The 23,838-nt window shown below is 55.3% G+C and overlaps 2 protein-coding genes across 2 annotated transcripts; both read right to left on the reverse strand.

The window, feature by feature from the left end:
• Window positions 1–6,340: 6,340 nt before the first annotated feature.
• SOCS1 (suppressor of cytokine signaling 1) lies at window positions 6,341–8,105 on the reverse strand. The gene is made up of 2 exons (XM_007101632.3): window positions 8,012–8,105; window positions 6,341–7,437 (listed from the first exon to the last, which is right to left on the reverse strand). The coding sequence occupies exon 2, from the start codon at window positions 7,385–7,387 to the stop codon at window positions 6,740–6,742; it is 648 nt and encodes a 215-aa protein (XP_007101694.1). The 5' UTR covers window positions 7,388–7,437; window positions 8,012–8,105; the 3' UTR covers window positions 6,341–6,739.
• Window positions 8,106–20,980: 12,875 nt separating this feature from the next.
• Window positions 20,981–21,238, reverse strand: PRM3 (protamine 3). The gene has a single exon (XM_007101631.1). The coding sequence runs from the start codon at window positions 21,236–21,238 to the stop codon at window positions 20,981–20,983; it is 258 nt and encodes an 85-aa protein (XP_007101693.1).
• Between the last annotated feature and the right edge of the window lie 2,600 nt (window positions 21,239–23,838).

The following is a 23,838-nucleotide window of genomic DNA, read 5'->3' on the forward strand; positions in this document are numbered from 1 at the left end:
GAGGGTTAAATGAGATACAATGCATGAATTATCAATACATAGACCAATGCCTACTGTCTAGTGAGCATTTGACATGGACGAGCTGGTAGCCACTGCTGTTCGTAGCAAATGGCAAGTTGGGAATGGAACCAGGTCTGTCTGGCTTCATGGCTGTGCTGATTCAAATACATCTGTGCAGCCCGTGTGATGCAAGATAGTAATAATTATTACACTTCCTATATTTGGGTGGTGATCCATTTTATTTCCACTTATAGTAAATCATTTGATCCTCATGACCCTTCTGAAGCAAGGCAGAGTCGGTCTAATTGAGTCTAATTCTTGTTTTATAGATAAGGCCACTACAGTCACACTGTTAACAGTCAGGACTCAAACCCAGGGCCTGGGTCCCAGCTCTTCCTGCTCCTCTGTGCTGCCTCCCACACTGAAATGTTGGTGGGGAGGGACCCTCCAAGGTGGACTTACCCAGGCCTTGCCCCCTCCTCTCCATCCTGCCTCTGGATACCCCTCCCGGCTGCACCCAGGTGTGAGAGGTACAGAAGGGAGTATGTCATCACACAGGCCCCTGCAGGTCCCCAGGTGGGGCCAGCCCTGAACGTCACCCTCCTGGCTCTGTTCTTGCCCATCCTCATTTGCATTCATGGCCCCCCCACCAGCTACCAGGGCTGCTCCAGAGCCACTCCCCCAGGGTCCCTTCTGATCAAGCAGCCCTGGCCATTCTCCTAGGCTGAATTCTGATGCAGCCTTGCAGGTAAGTTACCAGCCCACTGTCTCGCCTGGCTTCCCAGCCTGTGCTGGGGAAAAGGGCAGGCGAGTGAGGTGCTCTGAGCCCTGGCTGGTTCTATGGCTCTGAACATCTTCCAGGGTGGTCCTAAGTGTCAGAAACACATTAACCCATGAACCCTTGAGCATTGTAGTGGGTAAGATGATGACCTTGGGCATCAAGCGCCTGGAGTCAAACTCTGGCTTCGCCATTTACACATTAGGGGGGCAATTCCTTCACCTTTCTGAGCCCATCTCCTAGGATGCAACCTAGGTGAAGTATTAGCACCCATTAGGTGCTCAGTAATTGGCATTATTTTAAAATAGCAGCAATGCAAGAATCAAGAAGCAGAGAGGCCAGTCCCAATTATTGGATACCTATCAAGTGTTAAGCGCCTTACAGGCACCTTCTTACTTAATTTCGTCCATGAGGTGGGTACAGTGATTAATCTCATTTCCGGGTGAGGCAAATGGGGTTCGGGATCTGAGGGCTGTGTGAGTTGGGGCAGCAGGGTTCGGTGCGGACTGGGATGCGGTGGAAGCACTTTTTGGTTTCTTAAGACTAGAGGGGGCGGGGAGGGCCCGCTATTACGGCCTTGACCCGACCGTCCTCTCTGGGCGGGTGGCGGGGTGGGGGTTGGGGGGGCGTGGGGTCTTCCAAGTGGGCAGCACGCACAGGGCGGCGTTAGGACCACGCGGAGGCCAGGGGGGCCAGGTATCCCGCGGCGGCTCGGAGAGGCCTTGGGGAGCCGAGCGCGGCCCGAACAGAGCCGAGCATTGCCGAGGCCCGCCTCCGACAGACACGAGCTCGCGTCCGGTGGGATCCGTGGCAGCTGCAGGTGAGGGCGGCGTGGTGACGTCATCAGCGCGCGGGCACGTGGCGGCCTGGGAGCTCCGTCCGGAGCCCCTGGGCTAAGGCGCTTGTACTTGTATGAGCCCTTCACCTTGAAACTGCTGGAGGCGCAGGAACAGCATGTGCAAAGGTCCGGTAGCGGGAAGAAGTGAGGTGAGTGCTGAGGCCAGACGCGTGGGCAGGGACACCCTGCCGCCTCATGGGTCCTCGTGGGAAGTGGGCCTTCTCCTGAGCGCGGCGGGGAGCCACTGGAGGCCTGGGTCTTGGAGATGCCCGACCTCACGTGGAGTGTGTGGTTTTGGGGGGTGGGAGGGAGGGTAGGGGGTTGTATTGGGGCCAAACAACCCGTGCAGATCGTGGAACCTGTTTCCTCTGTAGGCTGTCTGAGGGCCAGGACTAGGTGGGAGGGGCAGTTGAGCACCCACCTTGGGCACTATTGTCCCTCTGTGAATTTGCTTTGTTGAAGACTGCACTCCTCTCTGTAAGGGACCTTGAGACCCCCTAGAATCAGGCCAGGCGCATGTTATTTCCTAGAAGCCTCGCCCTGGGGAGTCTCTGGATGATGGTAGTAGCCCCAGGTGAGGGGGATGCAAAGCAAGCCTCCAGGTGGCCGCACCCACCCTGTGTCAGGCCCAATCCATCTACTTTCAGGTCCTGTGTGTCCTTCCCCAAAGTTGAGGCCAGCTCCACCCTGCACAGGTGAGCACTGCTCCAAGAAGCCCCTCACTGGAGTCTGGGGGGCTATGCCCTGGGGCTTTGTTCAGACCTAGGCTTGGGGTCTGATAATAAATGGGGTTTCTGACTGATGCCGGCCCCAGGGCTGGCCACACCAGGCCTGGCCCATACTTGGTCTCAGCATTGGACCAGGTAGGTCCTGTGGCTGTCCCTGCCTCTTTGTGGCCTGACTGGCTTAAGCTGAGGGGTTGAGGGGTCTGACCAAGAATGACACCCCCCACCCCAATCCCCAAATACACACATAACAAGGCAAGAAGCCTAAGACCTTCTCCCCAAGCCTCCCTGCCTTGGTGCACCTCTACCTAGGAGTCAGAGGATCTGGTCACAGCACAGGTTAGATCAGGTCATGCCCAGGCTCCCCATCACACTTCAAATCCACACTCTCCTCCCTAGTGGCTCTGCCCACTGTCCACCCATTCCCCCTCATCTCCTGCCGCTGGCCTTCACTCCATCATCTCGCCTCCAGCTCAGCCAGCGACTGGGATGGGCTGAACTTGTTCCCAGCTGATGGCTTTGCACTTGCTGTTCCTTCTGCCCAGAACGCCTGCCTCCCAGGCTGGCGCTGACCTGTCATTCCAGGCACAATTTCAGTGTCACCTTAGAGGAGCCTTCCTGACCTTTCTTTCTAAAATAGCCCCACCCACTGTCCAACCACCTTGTTGAGTTTCCATCTGAGTACTGTCACTCCTTGGTTTGTTCTCGTGCCTTTAGTTTCATATTTAGTTACTGTCTGAGGCCCTGAATGTGAACTCCACGAGAGCAGGGACTGGACTCCCTCAATTTTGTCCATTCCTGTATCCTTTGGGCTTAGAGTAATGCCTGGAACGTAGTTGGTGTTCAGTGAATCTTTGTTATATGAACCTCATTATCATTTATTGAATACCACATCATTCAGAGACATACTGCCAGGCTCTGGGCTAAATGCCTTATGTGCATCACCTCAGGAAGAGGCTCAGCTCTCCACTTCCTGACTGGGGGACAGTTAACAGTTCCACTCATAAAGTTGGGAGGATCCGGCAGGCTGAGGTGAGGCCTGGGAATATGCATCTTCACAGGGTTCCTCCCTCTTGCTTTCTCCACTCTTGAGGACACCAATTGCCTTGAGAGTGGGGTGGACCTGGTGCAAGTCTTGGCTATCACTGTTGAGCTGTGTGACCCTGAGTAAGTGACTATACTTCTCTGAGCCCCCGTTTCCTCATCTCTAAAACGGGGAGCAGCATCGCCAGCTCTGGAATGGCTTTGATGCAGGTCAGAGGTTGTTCCCACACCGGCACGCAGTCCCCACTGTTCTAAAGAGCTGCCCCTTTTCCATCCTGTTTGCCCTCCACTGCCCAGCTCAGCCGCTCCTGGGCCCCCAGCCCAGTTCCACACACACACCAACCCTCCTCTCACTTTTTATTCTTGTAAATTGACATCAGCGCTGCTGAATCATGAAGCTGAGGTTTGAGAGAAACTGCACCACGGGGAAGCCACACAGCGTGCACTGCCCCCCTCCCCGCCCTCCTGTTCTGCAGTGTGTCTGCACTGGTGTATGCCGGAGATCTGTCACTCAGGGCCTGGAGTGCAGCTCCTGGGGGGCTTCTAGGTCACTTTAGGTCACAGTATGTGTGTTAATATAGCTTTTTTTTTTTTCTTTTTTGGCTGTGTTGGGTCTTCGTTGCTGCACGCGGGCTTTCTCTAGTTGCGGCGAGTGGGGGCTACTCTTCGTTGCAGTGTGCGGGCTTCTCATTGTGGTGGCTTCTCTTGTTGGGGAGCACGGGCTCTAGGCGCACGGGCTTCAGTAGTTGTGGCATGCGGGCTCAGTAGTTGTGGCTTGCAGGCTCTAGAGCGCAGGCTCAGTAGTTGTGGCGTGTGGGCTTAGTTGCTCTGTGGCATGTGGAGTCTTCCTGGACCAGGGCTTGAACCCGTGTCCCTTGCATTGGCAGGAGGATTCTTAACCACTGCACCACCAGGGAAGTCCGGTATAGCTTTTAAAAAAATGACTCACAAAGAGAAGGGGCCTGCTCTGGGAAGTGTGATTAGAGGAGCTTTAGTCTTAGCTGTTTTGCTAAGGGGAATGGGTTTGTGTATGAGTTTGTATAATGAAGATGTGATATTTAAGTTTTTGAAAGGAGGAAAAAACCCTGGAAATATTGTAAACTAACTGCAATTCGTCCCTCTTTAGATGAGGACCTGTTTCATTGTCTGCAAAATGGGGATGTTAATAGTACCTAAATCCTAAGGCTCAGGTGAAGGTTGAATGCTTAACATAGGTAACTAGGTGCTCGGAATGGTACCTGCCCAGTGACGCTATATATAAATGTTAGCAGTTGCTACTGTTATTATTACTGCAACCATTAGGCCCTTGTGGGAGGCTGTGTTGCCTAGTGGTACCCAGCCTCTGAAGCAGTACTAAGTTTGAAAATCTGGCTCCACCACTTGCTGTATGCCCTACTTTGCCTCTCTGAGCCTCAGTTTTCCCATCTGTAAAATGGGGGAGAGGTTGCTCACAGGCTGGCTGTGCGGCTTAAACAAGGTAGCACAGGGCCCAGCATACAGTAAGCGCTCATTAAGTGTTTGCCGTATGCGCAAGCACTGCTTTCTTGGGTTTCTCCCGGCACTGCCCAAGCTGGGTAGGAGACAGGAAAGTCAGAAGAAGGACAGGAGTTGATCCACACAGTAGAGAACAAAGGGTAGGGAGATGGTTCAAAGAAGAAAAAGCAGTGATTCCTTGGAGGCACACAGACATCACCTCCTTTCCTCCCACCCCACCTCATTAAAGGATGATATTGTCAAAGCTCTCTGAGATACTAAATCTCTCCTGGTCATTCTTAACCTTGAGGTCTGGAACCTATTTAATCCCAAAGACAAGCCTGGGCTGCTCCAGCTCTCCAACTATCAAGTTAGTTTTATGCTGCACTTTCAAGTCTGAAAGGTATTATTAAATATTAGGACACTCTATTATAAGCATGTCCAAGGCTGCAGAGGGCCATTCTGACTTCTAAAAATGTGTCTGTAAAGCCGTCTAACCCTAAACCTGAAAATGACTCGATTCACTGGGTGCAGCAACACAGCCCTGAGTGGTCAGCAGACCGGCCACAGATACAAGGAGTAGCCATAAAACCCGTTTCCTGGGCACTCTCTGGTGATGCTGGCCGGCCCAAGCTCCAGAAAACATCACCTCCTCCATCCCCTTTGCATCAGTGCCTGCTGCTGAGGGTTACAGCAAAGCACCTCTTCCAGCAAGCCCATTTTAGAGGTAGTCGCTGAGGCCCCGAGAGGTAAAGGGAATTGCCCAAAGCTGCCAGCAGGGCCCTTCTGACACCACAGACCACACAGCGTCTTTCTGGCTCCAAGTTGTGTGTTCACCAAAAAGTACACACGACAGAACAGGGCGGGAAGAAGGAAGTTCAGATCCAACCCTGTATCCCCATCCCATCTGAAATATGCCTTCCTATATGCTGAGTTTCAGAATGTGCCATGCCTCCTTCCAAAAACTCAACAAGCCCCCACCCCCACCCTCTTCCTGGAAAAAGCTGTGGTCATAGAATGAAAGACGTTTCCTCTCTGTCATCCATTCAGATTTCTGGGAGGACAGCCAAAAAAGGCCCCAGTATCTTCTCTGACACAAGAATGGCCACAGGCAAATTTACCCCACCTCAGTTTTCTCTTCTGTAAAATGGGGATAAGAGCCTTGCTTCATAGGGTTGTCTTTATAGATTAAGTAAATTTAAGCATGTAAAGCACAGAACAGGGCCTGGCACACAGTAAGTGCTCAAACATGAGCTGCCATTTTACACACAATACCAAAACTAGACCAACGGTTCGTCTACCCCTAAGAGCTGAGGGTGGAGCCATGCAGGGTTCCCAGCCACAGAACACGGGCCACACACCATCTTCGGCCACACGGGTCAGTCTTAGGAACCTGGACCCACTCAGAACCATGGAAAACCTTTGCCCAAAGCACACGCTCTAGAAACCTTTTTTCTTAAAAAAAAAAAACTTTCATAATAAAGTTTATTACCTAAACTGGTGGTAAAAAATATAAAATAGGATTCTGCACAGCAGAAAAATAAAGCCAGAGACCCTCCCCCAACCCCTGGTTTGTGCAAAGATACTGGGTATATGTAAACATGAAGAGGTAGGAGGTACGAGTTCAGGTCCTGGCCCCAGATACAATTAAGTTAAGCTGCTATGACAACCAGGGGGACCCAGAGGGAGCACCGGGAGGGGGCACCCCCACAAGAGGTGGGGAGGGGTCTGTGGCCTTGTCTCCAACCCAGGGCAGTAGGCGCCTCGCCCCCTACACCCTCTCCCTCCAACCCAGGCGGGGAGGGCACACACGTGGTTCCAGGGAAATAATAATAATAGAAAATAATAAGGTGCCCCAGTTAATGCTGCGTGCGCGGCCGGTCAGATCTGGAAGGGGAAGGAGCTCAAGTAGTCCCGGAGGACGGGGTTGAGGGGGATGCGCGCCAGGTTCTCGCGGCCCACGGTGGCCACAATGCGCTGGCGGCACAGCTCCTGAAGTGGCCGCACGCGGCGCTGGCGCAGCGGGGCCCCCAGCATGCGGGGCGGCGCCGCCACGTAGTGTTCCAGCAGCTCGAAGAGGCAGTCGAAGCTCTCGCGGCTGCCGTCCAGGTGGAAGCGGCCGGCCTGGAAGTGCACGCGGATGCTCGTGGGGCCCGAGGCCATCTTCACGCTGAGGGCGAAGAAGCAGTTCCGCTGGCGGCTGTCGCGCACCAGAAAGGTGCCCACGGGCTCTGCGCGCAGCCGCTCGTGCGCCCCGTGCACGCTCAGGGGTCCCCAGTAGAAGCCGCAGGCGTCCAGGAGCGCGCTGGCCCGGGTGATGCGCCGGTACTCGGCGTGCGAGCGGAACGTGCGGAAGTGCGTGTCGCCCGGGGTCGAAGCCGGAGCAGCCGGGCAGGGCCGCGGACGCGCCGGGACCGCGGGCGAGGAGGAGGAAGAAGAGGAGGAGGAGGAGGAAGGCTCTGGCCGCCGTCGGGGCTCTGCTGCCGTGGAGATTGCATTGTCGGCTGCCACCTGGTTGTGTGCTACCATCCTACACGCGGGGCCGGCCGGAGGGGTGGGCCATAGCGTCCGGGGGTGCGCTGATGGGGGAGACAGGCTGTGAGCAGGGAGTCTGGGTGGGGCTGGGCAGGTGAGGGCCCGCGAGGCAACTTGGGAGGGGTGGGGCTCTGGGGTGAGCCGCTCCTAAAGGGCCGAGGGCTCAAGACCAAGTCCGCGCGGCCCTTTGAGCCTCAGTGGGCTCATGTAGAAAATGGGCTTCCCCGCTCGCGGGGCACTTCAAGGCGGGTGGGTGCTCGGTGGAGCGGAGTGCAGCCCCCGAGTCGCTCCGAGTTTGGGTACAAGAAGGGGGCGTGGAGAGGTGCAGGGGAGAAGCCTGCCCCGATTCCGGCCACCGGCCCTCGGCTCACCGCCCCGCGACCGCCGCCTCCTGGCCAGGCCGGGAATTGGCGCCTTGTCCGGGCGAATTGGGCAAAGGCAGGAGAAAAGCTGCGCTGCGGGCGTCCCACGCGCGGGGTCTGCCAGGGTGGGGCCAGAGAGGGCCAGGAGCGTGGCGGCCGCGACCCCACCACGCAGCCCCCGAGGCCGCCAGACACCCGGCTATCCTGTGCTTTCCTCCCCTCTCCCTCTCGCTTCCTAGCCCAGTGCCCCGCTCACCTGGCGGCGGGGCGCGGGGCGCCGCAAGCGGGGCGGCTGGGGTCTCCGGGGCGGCTCTCGCGCATGCTCCAGGGCCCGGAGCCGTGCAGCTGCCACGGCCGCAGCTCTGTCTGCTACGCGCCCGCCCCTGCACCAGTCTTTTAAACGGGCTTGGGGGCGTGGTCGGTAGAAGGCTCCTCCCGCTACAGACCCCACCCCCTTACAGGCCCGCCCTTCCGCGCCACTTTCGGTTTCTTTTTCTGCGCGCCGCGGTGGCTAGGCCGGCTCGACCTTTTCTGCAAATCAGGGAACCCTACCTGGGGAAGCCCCCCGCCCTGACCTAGGCTTGCATCTGTCCTAGGACCCCCCCTGTCAAGGTCTCTAGCAGCACCTCTGAACCTCCTGGGCACTTCTCAGACGCCCCCTTCGGAACTGGCGGCCCTACTTTGCCCCCACGTACCTTCGGTCGCAGATTTCTGCAGGCAAGCCCTTTAGGATACTCTGGACTAACCGTGACACACCCCTCTTCCCCTCCAGGTGTCTCAGCGCCCATCTCTGGTAGAGCTGTACCCTCTACTCCGGAGCCAGACACCTCCACCCGACCCTGGGGTCCCACCTCGGACCCCTCGGGACTGCTCCCTCCACTGCCCTGCCCACGTAGTCTCGGAGCCTCTAGGTGGCCGCCTACGCACTCCTCCCTGCCTGTCGCTGTCCCTGGTCTTGGCGTGGGTTTCTGAGGAAGCGGCGGCCTGACCACAGGCTTCGGAGGAACCCTTTGGCGGTGCAGGAGGGCTGCCTCGGCTGCGAGCACAGTTCCTCGGAAACCGGGTGAGGCCCGGCAAGTTACCGGCGGCCTTGGCCAGCCCTCCCTACTGCACGACAGCTGGAGAAACTGAGGCCCAGTGGTTGGCAGAGGGGGAGCTCCAAACGAGGCACGCCCTCCTCGCTTTTATTTTGGGGAGAGGAAGGCGCATCTGGACACTCCTAAATGCACTTGGGAGCCCAGTGAAAAGAGAGTTCGTTTTCAGATGTGAAAATTCCAAAAACCTACTTTGAGTTTTCTTGGCCAGCCCCTTCTCTCCCCCGACTTCTACCTTACAGATTCCCCCCCCCACACTCACACCTCCGCCTTGGAATGATGGGGTATCAGCTACGATTTGTACATTTGTGTGTGATCCTCTCTGTCGTGGAAAGGCACGGAGAAGGTGCCTGGCTGGTACATGTTTTTTTTAATGAAAGAAAGAACAAATGAGCTTGGGGGCTGGTGGGTAGCCTGTCTCACAGTCTGGGAGGGGTACCGGGGAAGACGCCAGGCTTGGCAGGGACTGGCCTCTCGCTGGCACACACTGCCCTCTACAGGCAGCTCTCAGGCTGCAGCCCAGGTAGCTCCTCTGCTCGGAGCTCTGGCTGGAGCCAGGTCCTCCTGCCCGCCTCCCTGGTGATTTCCTTCCCTGGCCCTAGGTAGATCCCAGGACCCCCGTGTTTCCTCGTAAACACAAAGGGGTGGCCCAGAACCAGCCTTGCTTAGGACCCCATTGTCTCCATTAATTCGTGTTGGCAGCAGCTGGTGTTGGTCATTGATGTGGTTGCCTTGGTGTGTGTGTGTGTGTGTGTGTGTGTTAGAGAGCACGCTTATGCACTTGTGTGCAAGGGAGTGAGAAGGTGTGTGTGTGTGTGTTAGAGAGAGAGCACGCTTATGCACTTGTGTGCAAGGGAGTGAGAAGGTGCAGAGCCATACGTGTGCTGTGGTCATTCTGGAGCACCTGCGGGGGTGCTGCCCTGTGGTAGGTGACAATATAAAGTATTGGACTTTGGACCCAATCTATCTGGTTTCCAATTCCAGTTTTGCAACTCTCTGTCCTTGTGACCTTGAACATGTAGTTAACTCCCTTGCCTGGTTTCTTCCTCTATGAAAGAGGTAATAATATCTCCCTCATAGCGTGGGGATTAAATGAGTGATTATGGGTCAAATGCTTAGACCAGTCCCTAGTGTATAATAAGCATTCAGTAGGTGTTTGCTGTTGCTGCTATTGTTTATCAGCGGCTGTCAGTGGCTGTGACAGCAAAATGGAGCCTGCAGACACGTGGCTTCATTTCAGAAGTTCTTGCCCAAGGAAAGCAGGCCATAGAAGGCATGGGTGGAGTAGAAGGAGGTAAACCAGGCCTCTGGGTGCTGGCCGTGGGGAGGCATAGCACCTCCTTCTCACTTGAGCTGGAGGCGGGTGGTCCAGGCTCAGAGAAGGCGGCCAGGCTGGGCTGGCTCCTGCATGACTTGTCTTCCTGCCAGCATGTATCCTTGGCAGGCCTCTGGGCAGAGGGAGATTTATAAATAGCTGATGGCCCATATGCCCCCCCACCCCCCATTGACAGACCGGATGGCTACTTGGGAGAGCCACCTCTTTTTCCCGGGCACTGGTGCCTCCTCCTCTCAGCCCCCTACTGGCTGCCACATGCCCACCCAGCCCCCTGGACCCCCCTCCTTCATTTCATTTGCTGATACCTGTGGTGTATTGACCTAAACTGACTGGGTAATAAATGCTTTACAGTCCTTAGACCATTGGATTGACACAACAATCCAATCTGCCCATTTTACAGATAGGGAAACTGAGGGGGGGGAGTCACTTGCCCAGGGGCACACAACTCAGAAGGGGCAGGGAGGAGCTTCATACCCAGGGTGTCAGACCCCAAAGCTTTAGCACTTGTCTACTGTGCTGTAAACTCCCTCCCCACCTCCTCCTGCCACCCCCCCCACCCTAACCAGATTACTGGTGATCTCAAATCCCAGTCTGTCTTCTGGAAAAACAGTAGATGCCAAAGAAATCAGATTCATTTGCAACCTGAGCCTGCTTGGGGAGGAGTGAGGACTGTTCTGCCGACTTTCCTCTTTATAAGCCTGTGGAGGCCCCAGGTCTTGCCAGCCAAGCCTCTGTCTCCCACTTTGTGGCTTTGGGCCATTCTGAGTCTTGGTTTCCTTGCCTGGACAGTGGGCCTCATCCTCTACCCTGAGCAGATCCTGGTTGTGCAAGCCATAGTGAGTGAGGCAGGCACAAGTTGCCGAGTACACATGGGCTCTCCTCACCACCAAAGGTGACAGTTACTACAGCTTTGGTTTCATTTTCTGAAGTCCTGAGTTCAAAACGAAACCGAATCCAGATGCAAAAGGGAAAAAGAAATACACTGATTGACAAACATTTTTCTCCTGGGCTGTTCTGCCTGGAAGACTGGCGGGAGACTCGCAGGAAGCTAGGCCACGGCCCTGAGGAGCTCAGACTCCACAGCTGTGGAGACCATAGGCAAGCAACTTGCCCTCTCTGGGCCTCATTTGCCCCAGCTGCAAAATGAGCTTTGGAGGTTTTGTGCCTCACAGAGCAGCATGGAAGCAAAGCCCAAAGCAAAGGACCAGGTACAGAGAAAGTGCTTAGCACAAGTGACTTCTTGTCACAGGGCAGTTGGGTCAGCCCTATGTCCACAGCTTGCTGGGTCACAGCCAGACCTGTTGGCTGGTTCTCCTCCCCGCCCCGCCACCCTCAGCAGCCCTGGCTGCCCCAGAAGTGAAGGGCCCAGCCAGCAGCTGGGGGGAGTCAAGATCTTGGCCCTCAGAGCTCAGTTTTTCAGTTTCTCTTTCTAGCTTTGGCAAAGTCCTGCTGGGAAAAGCAGCCCCTGGTCAAGTCGTGTAATCTTGAAACTGCCCTCTGCCCCAGTGCTCATCAACCTTTCTTTACAGCCATGATTCCCAGGGGAGTCTGTGCCTCTGGGGAGCCTCAAGCTGTGGGGCTTAGAGCAGGGGTCCCCAACCCCCGGGCCACTGACAGCCTGTTAGGAACTGGGCTGCACAGCAGGAGGTGAGCGGCGGGCAAGCGAGCGAAGCTTCCTGGCTTCATCTGCTGCCCGCCATCGCTCGCATTACTGCCTGATCCGTCACCACCCCCACCACCGTCTGTGGAAAAATTGTCTTCCATGAAACCGGTCCCTGGTGCCAAAAAGGTTGGGGACTGCTGGCTTAGAGCATGGATTCTGGTTTCAATCTGTCACTTAATGAACACATGGCCTGGAGCCAGCTTCTTAGCTTCTCTGTGGCTCGATTTCCTCATCTGCAAGATAGGGGTAATGACATTTATTTCACTCTTTCAGTATGTATTCAGTAGGTATTCATTGAGTGCCTACTGTCTGCCAGGCACTGGGAACTCAGGGGTCTTCAAGCAGACATAGGGGAGACAGTGAATTCACATGATCATTTCAGATCATGGTAAGTGCTATGGGAAAATAAAGAGGGAAAAGGGGAACAACAAGGTGTTTGTGGAGTGGGGGCAGGCGTGAGATAAGGCAGTCAGGGAAAGCCTCTTGGAGGCTGGAGTTGAGGCCTTTCTAAAAGTGGGGTGATGAGGATTCCAGGTAGCAAGAACAGCCAGTGCAAACGCCCTGTGGTGGGAGTGATTGGCATAGTTGAGGATCAGAAAGGAGACATGTGTAGACTCGGGTATAGAGAGCCAGAGGGTGAGTGCAGGGGTGAGTTATAGAGGTTGACAGGGGTCCAGTTGATGGGGCAGGGCTTTGTTGGAACGTGGGAGGAGTTTGGCTTTCACCCTGACTGCAGGAGACATTCCTTCAGGCCCAGGAGACACTACAGGATTGAGTGTGGAAAAAACCCTCTGGCTGCTGAAACTATGGACAGCTGGGGTATTAGCCACAGAGACCTACAGTGGGGGCCTTGGGACATACCTCACAACTGTCCCTGACCTCCCCCTCCCCAGATGTTACCACACTAGCCCCCGAAATGGGTACAAAGACAGTCCTAAGGGAAGGCCAGGACATTCATGCTTTGTAGTAGAGAACACTGCTTGAGGAGTCCAAGACCTGAGTTCTGGGGTCACCCCTCACTCCCTGGAAGAGGAGTCACCATTTGCTGAGCCTGCTGTGGGCCAGGTGACAGTGTCTTGGTATGTTGTCTTATTTACTCTCTCCCATGGTTCTGTGAGGTAGAAATTATGTCGCCATTTACCAGATGAGAAAAGTGCTAGATGAGAAAAGCGCTACTCGGGGAGCTGATGGAACTTGGTGAAAGTGTTTTGGAGAGACCTGGGGCTTGGCCTCTGTGCAGAGAGGTTGCTGCATTACATGGGGTAGAACCTAGTCCCCGCTGGTCCCGACGGCAGGAAAGGTGGTGTGTTTCCATGGAGGGGAGGGAACGCTCGAGCCCAAGGAGAAGGCTCTCGTCCGGCAGAGGAGGAGTGATGGCCTGAGCTGGTGGTTGGTCTTCCAAGGTCCTGGGGAGACTTGGTGGGAACATTCCAGCAGGCCTGTTATCCCCGTGTAACAGGTGAAAAAGGAGAGATTAGGTCAGAGATTATGTGAAGTATCCAGTATTAACCGGCTTTCAGAAAGCAGTTGCTGGTACTGTGTTAGTAACTCAAGAAAAGGAGGGGCGGGAAGGAGGATTTCTGAGAGCCCTGGTTGTGGCACACCAGGTCCTGGTCCCAGCTCCCCACCACCTCCCACCCACCACCCTCCCTCGCACCCTCCCTGTGGCTTCAGGCAAGTTCCCTTAATGCAGTGGCCGATAGAGCTGTCAGAAAGCCCAAGCCTGGCAGGCCCAGTGCCTTTTCATCGGTAAATCTCCCAGGATCTTGCTCAGAGCCTCTTTTGGGGCAGGATTCTAATAGGTCGATCTGCTTCCCACCCCACCCCATCCCATGAGTGGCAAAGTCGGTGTCAGCAGCTGATGACAAGAACAATGGTGGTTACCTTTGGCAGTTGACACAGAGGGGAAACAAGAATTTGCAGAAGCCGTGCAATTAGACACGAGGGCTGACCGTCACAGTCTGGGGAAACTGGGGGCGGGGGCAGGAGGGCTTCTCAGCTCTGCGGCCGCCACACCATGGGAAAGCCGTTGGAGGGGCTGGTCGCGCCCCAGTTCTTTCGCTTAAGGCCTGCTGCTTCAGGGCACACTGACCAGCAGGAGACTTGATGGTAGCCCGCGCCATGTGGGAAGCCCGGTGTCTGCTGGCTAGAGAAGAGGGAGGCCCCTGGCTGAGCCGGCAGGTCTGAGCAGCCTCTGGGAGGAGGTGACCCTTGAAGCGAATTTTAAAGAGTGAGTGAGACTCAGCCCAGGGAGGAGAAGGGAGAGCACTCCTGGCAGAGCATGGCGTCAGCAAGGGCCTGGAGGCCAAAATTTGAGGACCCGAGTGGCAGGTGGCAGGAGATGAGGCTCAAGGGAGCGGGAGAGGCCCTGGTGCCACCCTGCTGGTTTATAGGCAGAGGCTTGGCTGGGGGAAGGCGGTGGGTGGCTAGCCTTGGCCTCTCCCTGCCCTGGGGTGGTGAGTCCCACTGAGGAGAGCCTTCTGGGTCACCTTGCCTGGACGGGTTTGCAGATGCAGAGTTTACATTCAGCATTCCTGTGCTATCTCTTTTCAGAGTCACCAGAGCTTTGCTGAGCGCTTATTAGATACTTCACTGATGCTCATGCCTTTTCTCCCTGATTTTCATTTCCTAGTAGAAAATAAAGTATTTCCCCTCCCCAGACATATCCCCAGGCACCAGCTTAGTCTACGTCCTTCCAGATCTTTTTCTAAGCACTTACATACCTGCATTTTCCCCCATAAAAGTACAGTGTTGCTTTGTGTAGAATTTTTCCCCTCCATCAATGGTATATCTTTCTCCATCTAGCCCTTTTCACCCAATAGCATGTCCTGGCAATCTGAGTAGATAGCATAGAGATCAATCCCATTCTTTTAAGAACTGCACGACAGTCCTCAGTGAACCTGCGTGTTCGTTTAGCCATCCTGTGGGTTGTTTGCAGTTTTTTGCTCTTGCAAGCCATGTGGCCCTGGCACACATGAGAGAAATGCTTTGCACGCTGTAAGTGTTCATAGACACTGCCCCATTCGCCTGCCAATATGTGCGTGTGCATTTGACCCCCTGGCAACTGCATTCAACTGTATCTGCTTCGCTGGGTCCTCCCAGTACTTGTTATTATCAAAACTTTTCTGGTTTTGCCCATTCACTGGGTTCAAAAGTGGCATCTCACTGTTGCTTTTTTTTTTTTTTTTTAATAAGTTTATTTATTTATTTATTTATTTATTTTTGGCTGCGTTGGGTCTTCGTTACTGCGTGCGGGCTTTCTCTAGTTGTGGCAAGCGGGGGTTACTCTTTGTTGTGGTGCTTGGGCTTCTCATTGCAGTGGCTTCCCTTGTTGTGGAGCACAGGCTCTAGGCACATGGGCTTAAGTAGTTGTGACATGCAGGCTCAGCAGTTGTGGCGCCAGGGCTTAGTTGCTCCGCGGCATGTGGGATCTTCCCGGACCAGGGCTCGAACCATGTCCCCTGCACTGGCAGGCAGATTCTTAACCACTGCGCCACCAGGGAAGCCCCTCACTGTTGCTTTAATGCCTGCACGTTCTTTCATTTATTCAGCAAATATTTACTGAGCTCCTAATATGTGCTAAGTACAGGGGATGCAGTGATCAAGAACAGCATGGCGCCTTGGACCTCTTGACGAAGGCTGAGGTGCAGATAAGGCTCAGAGAGGTTAAGAGACAGCCCCAGGGTCACCTAGCGAGGGAATAGGGGAGCTGAATCTACAGAGTTTGAGGTCTTTTTCCTCCTGAATCATACCTCAAATGGGCATCTCAATGCAGGCTCTGCACCGTCTTCCCTGGCTGCTCCCTCCGCCACCCCCAGGACTGTTGGGTCCCCTTAGTGGTGCCGGGCAGCTGAGCGAGCAGTCCCACCACAGGCGGGGCTGTGTCTGTTTCTCAGACCTCACTTCACCCCAACATCCCAACACGGGGTGGGGCGGGGGGAATGTGCAGGACCTCTAGGTGGCTGAATTTAGCATCTATTTCTCTCTGTTTCCTGAATTTGGGTTTTCAGCAGGCCTGCCCCCAAACTACTACTGCCGCACCCCAAACCAAGCAAGTGAAAGAATGAATCTGTGGTTTGATTTTTGTCCTCTTGTCATCGTGTGTTTGACTGCGGGAGGGTAGCTGTGTGCCCGCATGTGCTTGCTTGGGTGTGTTTCGGTGCGTGGGAGGGGAGGCAGGTGAGAGCCTGCACGGGTGTATGGGGGGGGTGTGTATCTGGGAGTCCGCACGTGAACCTTGGGCTCTGTGTCTGAGTGGGTTTGAATGGCAGTTTCTTTGTGTATGTGAGTGGATGTCTGTGTATTTGTACCACTTTTTTCTGAGTGTTGGTTTCAGGGAAATGTGGGGTTAAGATGGGGCCATAAACCACACACGGGACCCAGTCTGTCTGCTTCCCAGTTCACTTCCTCTATTACAGAGTTGATGTCTCTACAGTAGAGCTCCTGCCTTCAGTGATTGTATCATAAAAGGACACTGTCCAGGGAATAGGGAAGTCCTTTGGTGAGTGGGGCTCAAAGTCCCTGACCTTATCCTCTGACCCTCTGTCTCCACCTCCTCCCTTAAAACGTGCTCTCTAGAAGCACTTCCCAAACTCTTTAGCACTGAGGTGTCCATGACTATCATGACATTATGTGGCCTTTTGTTTTTAAACAGGGAACCAGGAGGTTTGGGGGGAAGGAAGCGTGAATCCAGGATCTCAGACCCGCCTTCCAAGAGGAAGGTCTCCTGTGCCGCCCTTGGTCCAGGCCCTGCTCCCTCCCTCCTGGCCATTACTTCCCACAGCTCTTCCTCTTGTCCCTTCTGTCCCCTACCATTCAGTCTCCACCCAGCAAAGACACTAGACCCTGTCTCTTGCCTGATTAAGACCCTCCCGTGACTTATCACACCAAGTAAAATGTCCAAGCTCCCCACGGCCCTGCAAATCCTGCGTGGCCTGGCCCCCACCTGGTGCTGCCACCCCTGGCGGCCACCTGCACATCTGTGCCAGCCACTCCAGTCTTTGGAACACCTCAAGCTCTTTCCTTCCTTGGGGCTTTGCACATGCTGTTCCCTTGGCCTGGAATGTGCTTCCCTCAGGTCTCCTCCACTGGGCCTTCCTTGACCTCTGTCGCCACCCCTGCTGCACCAGAGTTGCTCTGCGTTACATCCAGACCTTGCTCCTTTGATACTGCTTACTGTGAGCGGCAAATCTTGTGCTTACACGTTTGTGTTCTTTCTGTGGACAGGGCCTTGTGTGTCCTCTGTGTTCCCAGAACCCAGCCCAGCCCCTGAAAACACTTGGTCCCTTAGTAAAGTTTGTTGAAACAGGTGAGGCTCAGGGGTTAATCACCAGCCCAAGGCCACTCAGCAGGGAAACAGGATGAGCCAGGATTCAAACTCAGGATGCTCTGGACTGCAAAACGCACATACCTAACCCCTCTCCCTGCCTCTCTCCTGCCACGGTCCTGGACTGCCTACTGCACGTGGATCACATGAACAGTGTGTGGGCCCGTGGGCATCCCGTGTGTGAGTGTGTGTGTGTGCACGAACATGGGAGCATATCGGACAAAGGAGGGCTCTGCCCAAGTAGAGTGTCGCCCATCTACTCCAAAGTCTTCTTGATGTCTCCACCTCCCATTCATTTGTGCCCGTGTGAGGATTTGTTCCTTATTCTTTCATGAGGTCCCACCACAAGGCACGTCCCTCCTCCCTACCCAACCTCTTCCCTGCTTTGCGCTTCCAAACCAGGCCCCCAAACACGTGACACGTTTAATGAAATCAAAATGCCGACTCAAGGATAAGTCATTCAGTGTACAAGCTTTAATCAGTGTTGCATAGAAATCACTGTAGTAACATGTTCCTGCAAAAAGTTTGACTTCTTCTTTCTAGCATTCCATGCATGATGGCGTTTCTCACCTGGGTGAAACTGACACAGGAACAAAGCCATGGGGTGCCATCTTAGCTGTACTTTCATCCTAAGGGATAGGAATGGGAAAGGGAGCCTTTAATAGCTGAGTGCTTCCTAAAGTCACTTAACTGTCTCCGTTGGGTTCTGGATGCTCGTGTGTATTTGAATATGGGGCATGGATAGAACTGAGACAATCATTAAGGTGCTTTTGACTTGCAAATCCATCCGTTTATCCCATCCATTTATCATACATCCATGAATGAATTGGATGGGTGAATGACTGGATGACTTACTGGATAGATGATAAGAATAACCACATGGACTGACGGTGGTCCTGGGGCCTGCCTGGCAAGCCCACCTCCCCAGCAAGATTTAAAGCCAGGAGATTTAGAGTCAGGTTCAAAGCCCACTTTGTTCTGATGTCCAATCTCGGGTAGTTCGTTTTGGTTTTCAAGGCCTGGTTTCCTTATCTGACAAAGGAATGTCATCCCTTCCTTCCTGGTATTCTTGTGAGCCTGAGATGCCTGTCAAGCCACAGGAGGCCCTTGAAAACTGTTTTCCTCCCTCGATTCCTGCCTGCCGACTCAGCTCCCTTCCCTGCTAATGAGGGCCCTGCATCCCTGCTCAGACCGCCTGTGGAAGAAAGCCCACCTGTGTGTGCACACGGGGCCCGGTGGGAGCTCCCTAGTCTCGGGTGTTCTCTTCACAGCCACCCACCCCTCCCCATGCCTTGGCCGAAGCCCTTGGTCTTAGCTCTTGGCCACTCTCAGCCTGACCCTCCCCTCAGGAAACTCCCTCCATCTCCCCTCCCACTGGCAGGCCCCCCAGCCCATGTCTACTTACCCCTCTCTATAGCTCGTGCACAACTTTGCTATCATCTGCTCTTATTGTAGTTTATTTCTTAATAAACATGTCGTAGCACTCACGGTGAAAACCACCCTCGTTTACAGAGCACTTCTGACATGCCTGGGCTCGGTCCGGGCCCCACTCCTTCTAGGCGGCTTTAGTGACCCTTCATAGTGGGCTGAACAGTGGCCCCTCCAAAAGATGTGTCCACATCCTAACCCCTGAAACCTGTCAGTGTGACCATATTTGGAAAAAGCCTCTTTGCAGATGTAAGTAAGGGTATTTAGAGCATCCTGCATTATCCAGGTGGGCCCTAAATCTAATGGCAAGTGTCCTTATAAGAGACAGAAGAGAAGGCTCAGGGAGAAGAAACCATGGGAAGTCAGAGGCCAAGATTAGAGCTGTGCAGCCACAAGCCACCGTGAGCTCGACAAGGGAGGGAGGATTCTCCCTTGAGGCCTCCGGGGGACTGTGGCCCAGAGAACTCCTTGATTTCAGACTTCTGGCCTCTAGAAGTGAAAGGATACAATTCTTTTGTTTTAAGCCACCAGGTTTGTGATCATTTGTTACAGCAGCCCTGAGAAACTGATGTCCCCCGCGAGGTAGGTACGATTGTTACATTTTACAAAGGGAGAGCAGGCTCAGAGAGGCTGAGTAACCAGCCCAGAGTCCCACAGCTAGTCAGTGGTGGAGCCAGGATTCCGAGTTGGGCCTGGTCCCCTCTAGTCCAGCCTCGTGGTCACTAAGGCCTCCAAGGGGATTAAGGAGGCACGTGCGGCTCTGTTCTAACGGCCCTGCCTGGTGTGGTCTCGGTAGGGCTGGTTGGGGGCCACGTGGTGAAGACTGTGTCTGGGTCTCTGGACCCTCTCCACCACTCCCCGCACCCCTCCACGCTGACTGCCAACTCCCCCAGCCTCGAGTGTGTAGTGGGACAGAGACTGTGTTTATTGATCCCAGGGCCCATACGGTATGACTGGCACGGTGCCTGGCATACAGTAGGGGCCCAACAAATGTTTGCTGGGCAGATGAATGGGCGGGTGGATCTGTAGGCCTTAGACAAAAGGACAAAGCTGCTGACCAACTTGCTTGGTCAGGACGGGGGTGGGTGGTCACAGACAGCAGGGCCACCTACCTCCTTCAAGCCTCAGGTGCCCTGGGCCATCTGCAGGCGTCAGTGGTGGCCTCCTCTTTGAGTAGCCCAAGGCCTCTCCTTACCCCTCACCCAGCCCCCAAAGAAATAGAGACGTCCCTGGAAATACTGCCTCCCCACCCCTCCCAGCAGCCCTGATCAGGATCCTTCTCGGGCTCAGATGGCTGGTGCTTGGGGGCTATTGAGGGAAGAGGGTGGAGATCACATTTGTTACTTCTATTGGAAAGAAAAAGGTTAAGGGAGCCAGGGACAGGAGGGGCAGCAGACACATTATGATGCTTCTTGAAGAAGGCCAGAGTGAGTGGACCCAGGGTCTGGGTCTTAGGTCTGTGTCTGGACCCTTCTCTGGGCTTCCTTTGCCCATTGCTCTAATGAGGGCATTGGCTCTGCCCCCACAGCTGGAACCCTTGAACAAGGCAGAAGTGAGCCTCTCATGAGGGTACAGATGGTCACCTTGAGTGTAGGGATGGCAGAAGAATCAGTGGCTGAGAAGGACTCAGACCCCTCCAACCTACTCAGCCCCCAAAACCGGGGCCCGCGAGTCGGATGGAACCACCGTGGCTCCAACAGCAGTGCCCGTCTTGATGAAACACTCACTGCGTGCCAGGCCCGGTCCCACCCAGCGTTTCAGTCAGTTCTCCCGACCCGCTGACCTGTGGGTAGCTATTAACGTCACCCTTAGGCAGGGAGGGCAGGCTGAGGTTCAGAGACAGTGACTTGCTCAGTGTCACACAGCGAGCGCAAAGAAATTGGAAGCAGGTCTGCTGAGCTCCCAAGTCCGTGCTCTTTAAGATCGTTTATTGTTAGAGCAGCAAAATGGGGGTTTGCAGAGGGAGATGATACTGTCCCATCGGGCTCTCTCAGCCTGCATCTGCTCAGACTCGGGGAGGCATCTTCCCCGGAGACAGGACTGGCTGAGGTGACTTTCTAGCCCAGACTACCACATTCTCCATCCCCTGCAGCATGGGACGGCGGCTGAGAAGTCATGGGGAGTGGACCTTGTGAGGTTTCTGGCTGGAGTTCGGGGACAGGGGTCAGTGACTCCTGCTCTTCAACCTTCCTACACAAACGCACACGCACGCACGCGCACACACGCGCGCGGTGCCACGGGCACAGGGTCGGGGTGTGGCGGCGGGGGGAGGGCAGACAGGAGGAGGAGGATTCCTTGGAGACTCTTTATTTACTCTTTTCTGAAAGTTCTTCTTTCTGGAACAGCGACTAGCACCTCTTCCCGGCCCACGTCATGGGTCAGGACTGCATCTGCTTGGGCTTGGGGTTCTGCTGGGCCACAGAGTCGTCGTCTTTGGCGCCTTCCTCCTGCCACTCAGGCTCCAACAGCAGCAGCTTGCCCTGCACCGGGAGCTCCTCTGCCTCTCCCTCCTCCTCCTCCTCCTCCCCCTCCGAAGACAAGAAGTTATCCTGACTCACGCAGGCCACGAGCTTCTTCATGGAGGATTCATGGCCCCGGCTGTGGCCCGTGCTGAGCTTGGCACAGTGGGAACCCATCACCCACTTTGGCTGCCTCTCTGGACTGGGAGGAAAGGCCACTGGTGGGGTATGGAGGGGCCATGGTAAGCAGAGCTCTGACATCACAAAGGGGCCCCCCAGAGCCTCCCACCCTGGGATAACTGAGTCCAAGCCGACACCCGACTCAAACCTAGGCCACCAGCTGTCCCCCTGAGCCCCTGCCACATACGGGGCAGGACCGAGGCAAAATGCCGGGCCCACGCCCGTGCAGCCTCACCCTGTCGTGTTGCCTCCTCCATCTGGCCTTGTTTGCCCTGGCAAAAGTCCCCCTTTTAGCTGGGATGAGAGTTGGGGATAGAATTTCCAGAAGCAGGAGAGCACACAGACTCCTCCCCACATCCCAGAAGTATCCAGCCCAAGAGAGCTGTTGACTGATGAAAAGTAGCCACGAGGGAGCCTTCCAGGGGGCACTGGCAACGTCTAGCTTCTTGACCTGCATACTTAAAATTTGTGCACTATACTTTTATAAAACTAAAGAAAACCCTACTCACTCTCTCCTGTTCTCCAAAATCACCCTTTAAAGGCAGCGGCTCGTCAGCTTTTGGGGTCACCAGCCTCTATACACATGCCCATCCAGCACAATTTCAGCCCGGGAGGGGGTTAAGTCTCCTTCTGAGCCCTAGGAATCTGTTCTCTGACATATAATACAGACATTGTCCCAGATTCTCAGTGGCTGTGGTAGGCTGAGAGGAAAGAAACTGATGTCCCCCGTGAGGTAGGTACGATTGTTACATTTTACAAAGGGAGAGCAGGCTCAGAGAGGCTGAGTAACCAGCCCAGAGTCCCACAGCTAGTCAGTGGTGGAGCCAGGATTCCGAGTTGGGCCTGGTCCCCTCTAGTCCAGCCTCGTGGTCACTAAGGCCTCCAAGGGGATTAAGGAGGCACGTGCGGCTCTGTTCTAACGGCCCTGCCTGGTGTGGTCTCGGTAGGGCTGGTTGGGGGCCACGTGGTGAAGACTGTGTCTGGGTCTCTGGACCCTCTCCACCACTCCCCGCACCCCTCCACGCTGACTGCCAACTCCCCCAGCCTCGGGTGAGACGGGGAGATGATAGGGAGATAATCCTGGATTATCTGGGTGGACGCTGAGTGCAACCACAGCGTCCCTCTAAGAGGGAGGCAGAGAGATTTCACACAGGAAACAGAGACTGGAGACGTGGCCACAGCAGAGGAGCGCCAGGGATTACGAGGAGCCCCCAGAAGCTAGGAAGAGGCAGGAATGGATTCTGCCCGTGAGCCTCCATGGCCCTGTTGTGATAATGAGGGTCCCATCTCAGAATCCTAACGACCCACAAGGCTTCACCCAGTTCTGCCCTTTGCCTTTCGTTCCCCCCATGCTGGCCTTGTTCTTGCTGGAGCATGCTAGACCTGCGTCCCATCTCGTAACGAGTCACACTTTCCCCAGCTGTCCAACACCCCTTCACGTTCTTCACATGGGCTGGGAGTTGACAAGGAAGTGGAAAGGTCAAGGGAGTAGTGTGGCCTTGGGCATCATGATGGCTCCAGATGAGAGGACACGCACAGTGTCACAGGGTAACCCACCAGCACAGTACTCAGGGATGAGCCCCCTGCCCTGACCCCTTGTTTGTGTCGTTTGCATAAAGGAGACCCTGACAGGCCAGCAAGTTTCTTATCTCAAGCTTTATCTGGCAGATGACTTTTGCTCATTTTACTCAAGATCTTGTGGGCTCCTTGCAAACTCGGGGCTTGGGCATCCGAGGGGGACTTGCTATGGTCTCGCAAGGTGCTTCCTGGCAGGTGACTCTTTCTGGTGGGCCCAGGGAGCCTTGCAGCTGCCTTATGCATCTTCTCCTCCTCCCGATCCTTCTGCAGCCTTTCGGAAAAAGTTCTAGTCACGGGGCCATCAGGGGAATCTGGGTGGGGCTGGGCTTGGGGGGCTTTCAGACAGGGTGGGGTCCCAGCACTGCACAAGCCCCCCGCCTGTGGCTCCTGTCTGTCACGATAGGGCCTCTGTGGGTCCTCCCGTAGATCGGGACATCCTCCGGCCTCAGCTCCTGCACCTGCTGCAGGCGTTCGCTTTCGCCCTGCTGCCCGGAGCCCTGCTGCGGACTGGGACCTTCGCTCGGACTCCCCAGGCGGCCTCGGACCATCGTGCTTGTGGGCGGGGAGGCTGGGGCTGAGGCTGAGGCTGCAGCTGGCCTTGGGAGTGGGGGGAGGAGGCTGAGGCCTGCCCTCCTGCTCTTACTGTTAACAGTGTTGGTCGGGTCTGCCGGCAGCTCTCTGGGGCCTTGTGTATAAGGAGTGTATAAGTCCCCCCACCTTGGCCCCTTCTGTGAAAGCAGCACAGAGTGCGGCAGCCACCCCTCGCCCCGCCCGTAAAACGTGTCCCTGTGCTTCGTAACGGGGGGACTCTCACAAGAAGAGCGCCAGCCTTCTTGTCCAAATCCAAGCCCTCATTCCCCACCCCCTCCAGCTGGTGCGAATCCACACGTAGTCCTTCCGGAAGCTTCCTCACCGCCTTTGCAGCTGTGCCTTTGCAGCTGTGCCGGGGTCGTTCAGGGGGTCGGGGGGTGGGGCTTATCTGTGCACAGAGTTATCTTGTGCTTACTCCATGCCAGAAA

Source organism: Physeter macrocephalus, chromosome 14, assembly GCF_002837175.3.
Source record: "Physeter macrocephalus isolate SW-GA chromosome 14, ASM283717v5, whole genome shotgun sequence".
Lineage (NCBI taxonomy): Eukaryota > Metazoa > Chordata > Mammalia > Artiodactyla > Physeteridae > Physeter > Physeter macrocephalus.

What these genes read in the sequence shown, in the direction of transcription:
- SOCS1 (XM_007101632.3), bottom strand. Translation starts at nt 7,387, where the DNA reads ATGGTAGCACACAACCAGGTGGCAGCCGACAATGCAATCTCCACGGCA.
- PRM3 (XM_007101631.1), bottom strand. Translation starts at nt 21,238, where the DNA reads ATGGGTTCCCACTGTGCCAAGCTCAGCACGGGCCACAGCCGGGGCCAT.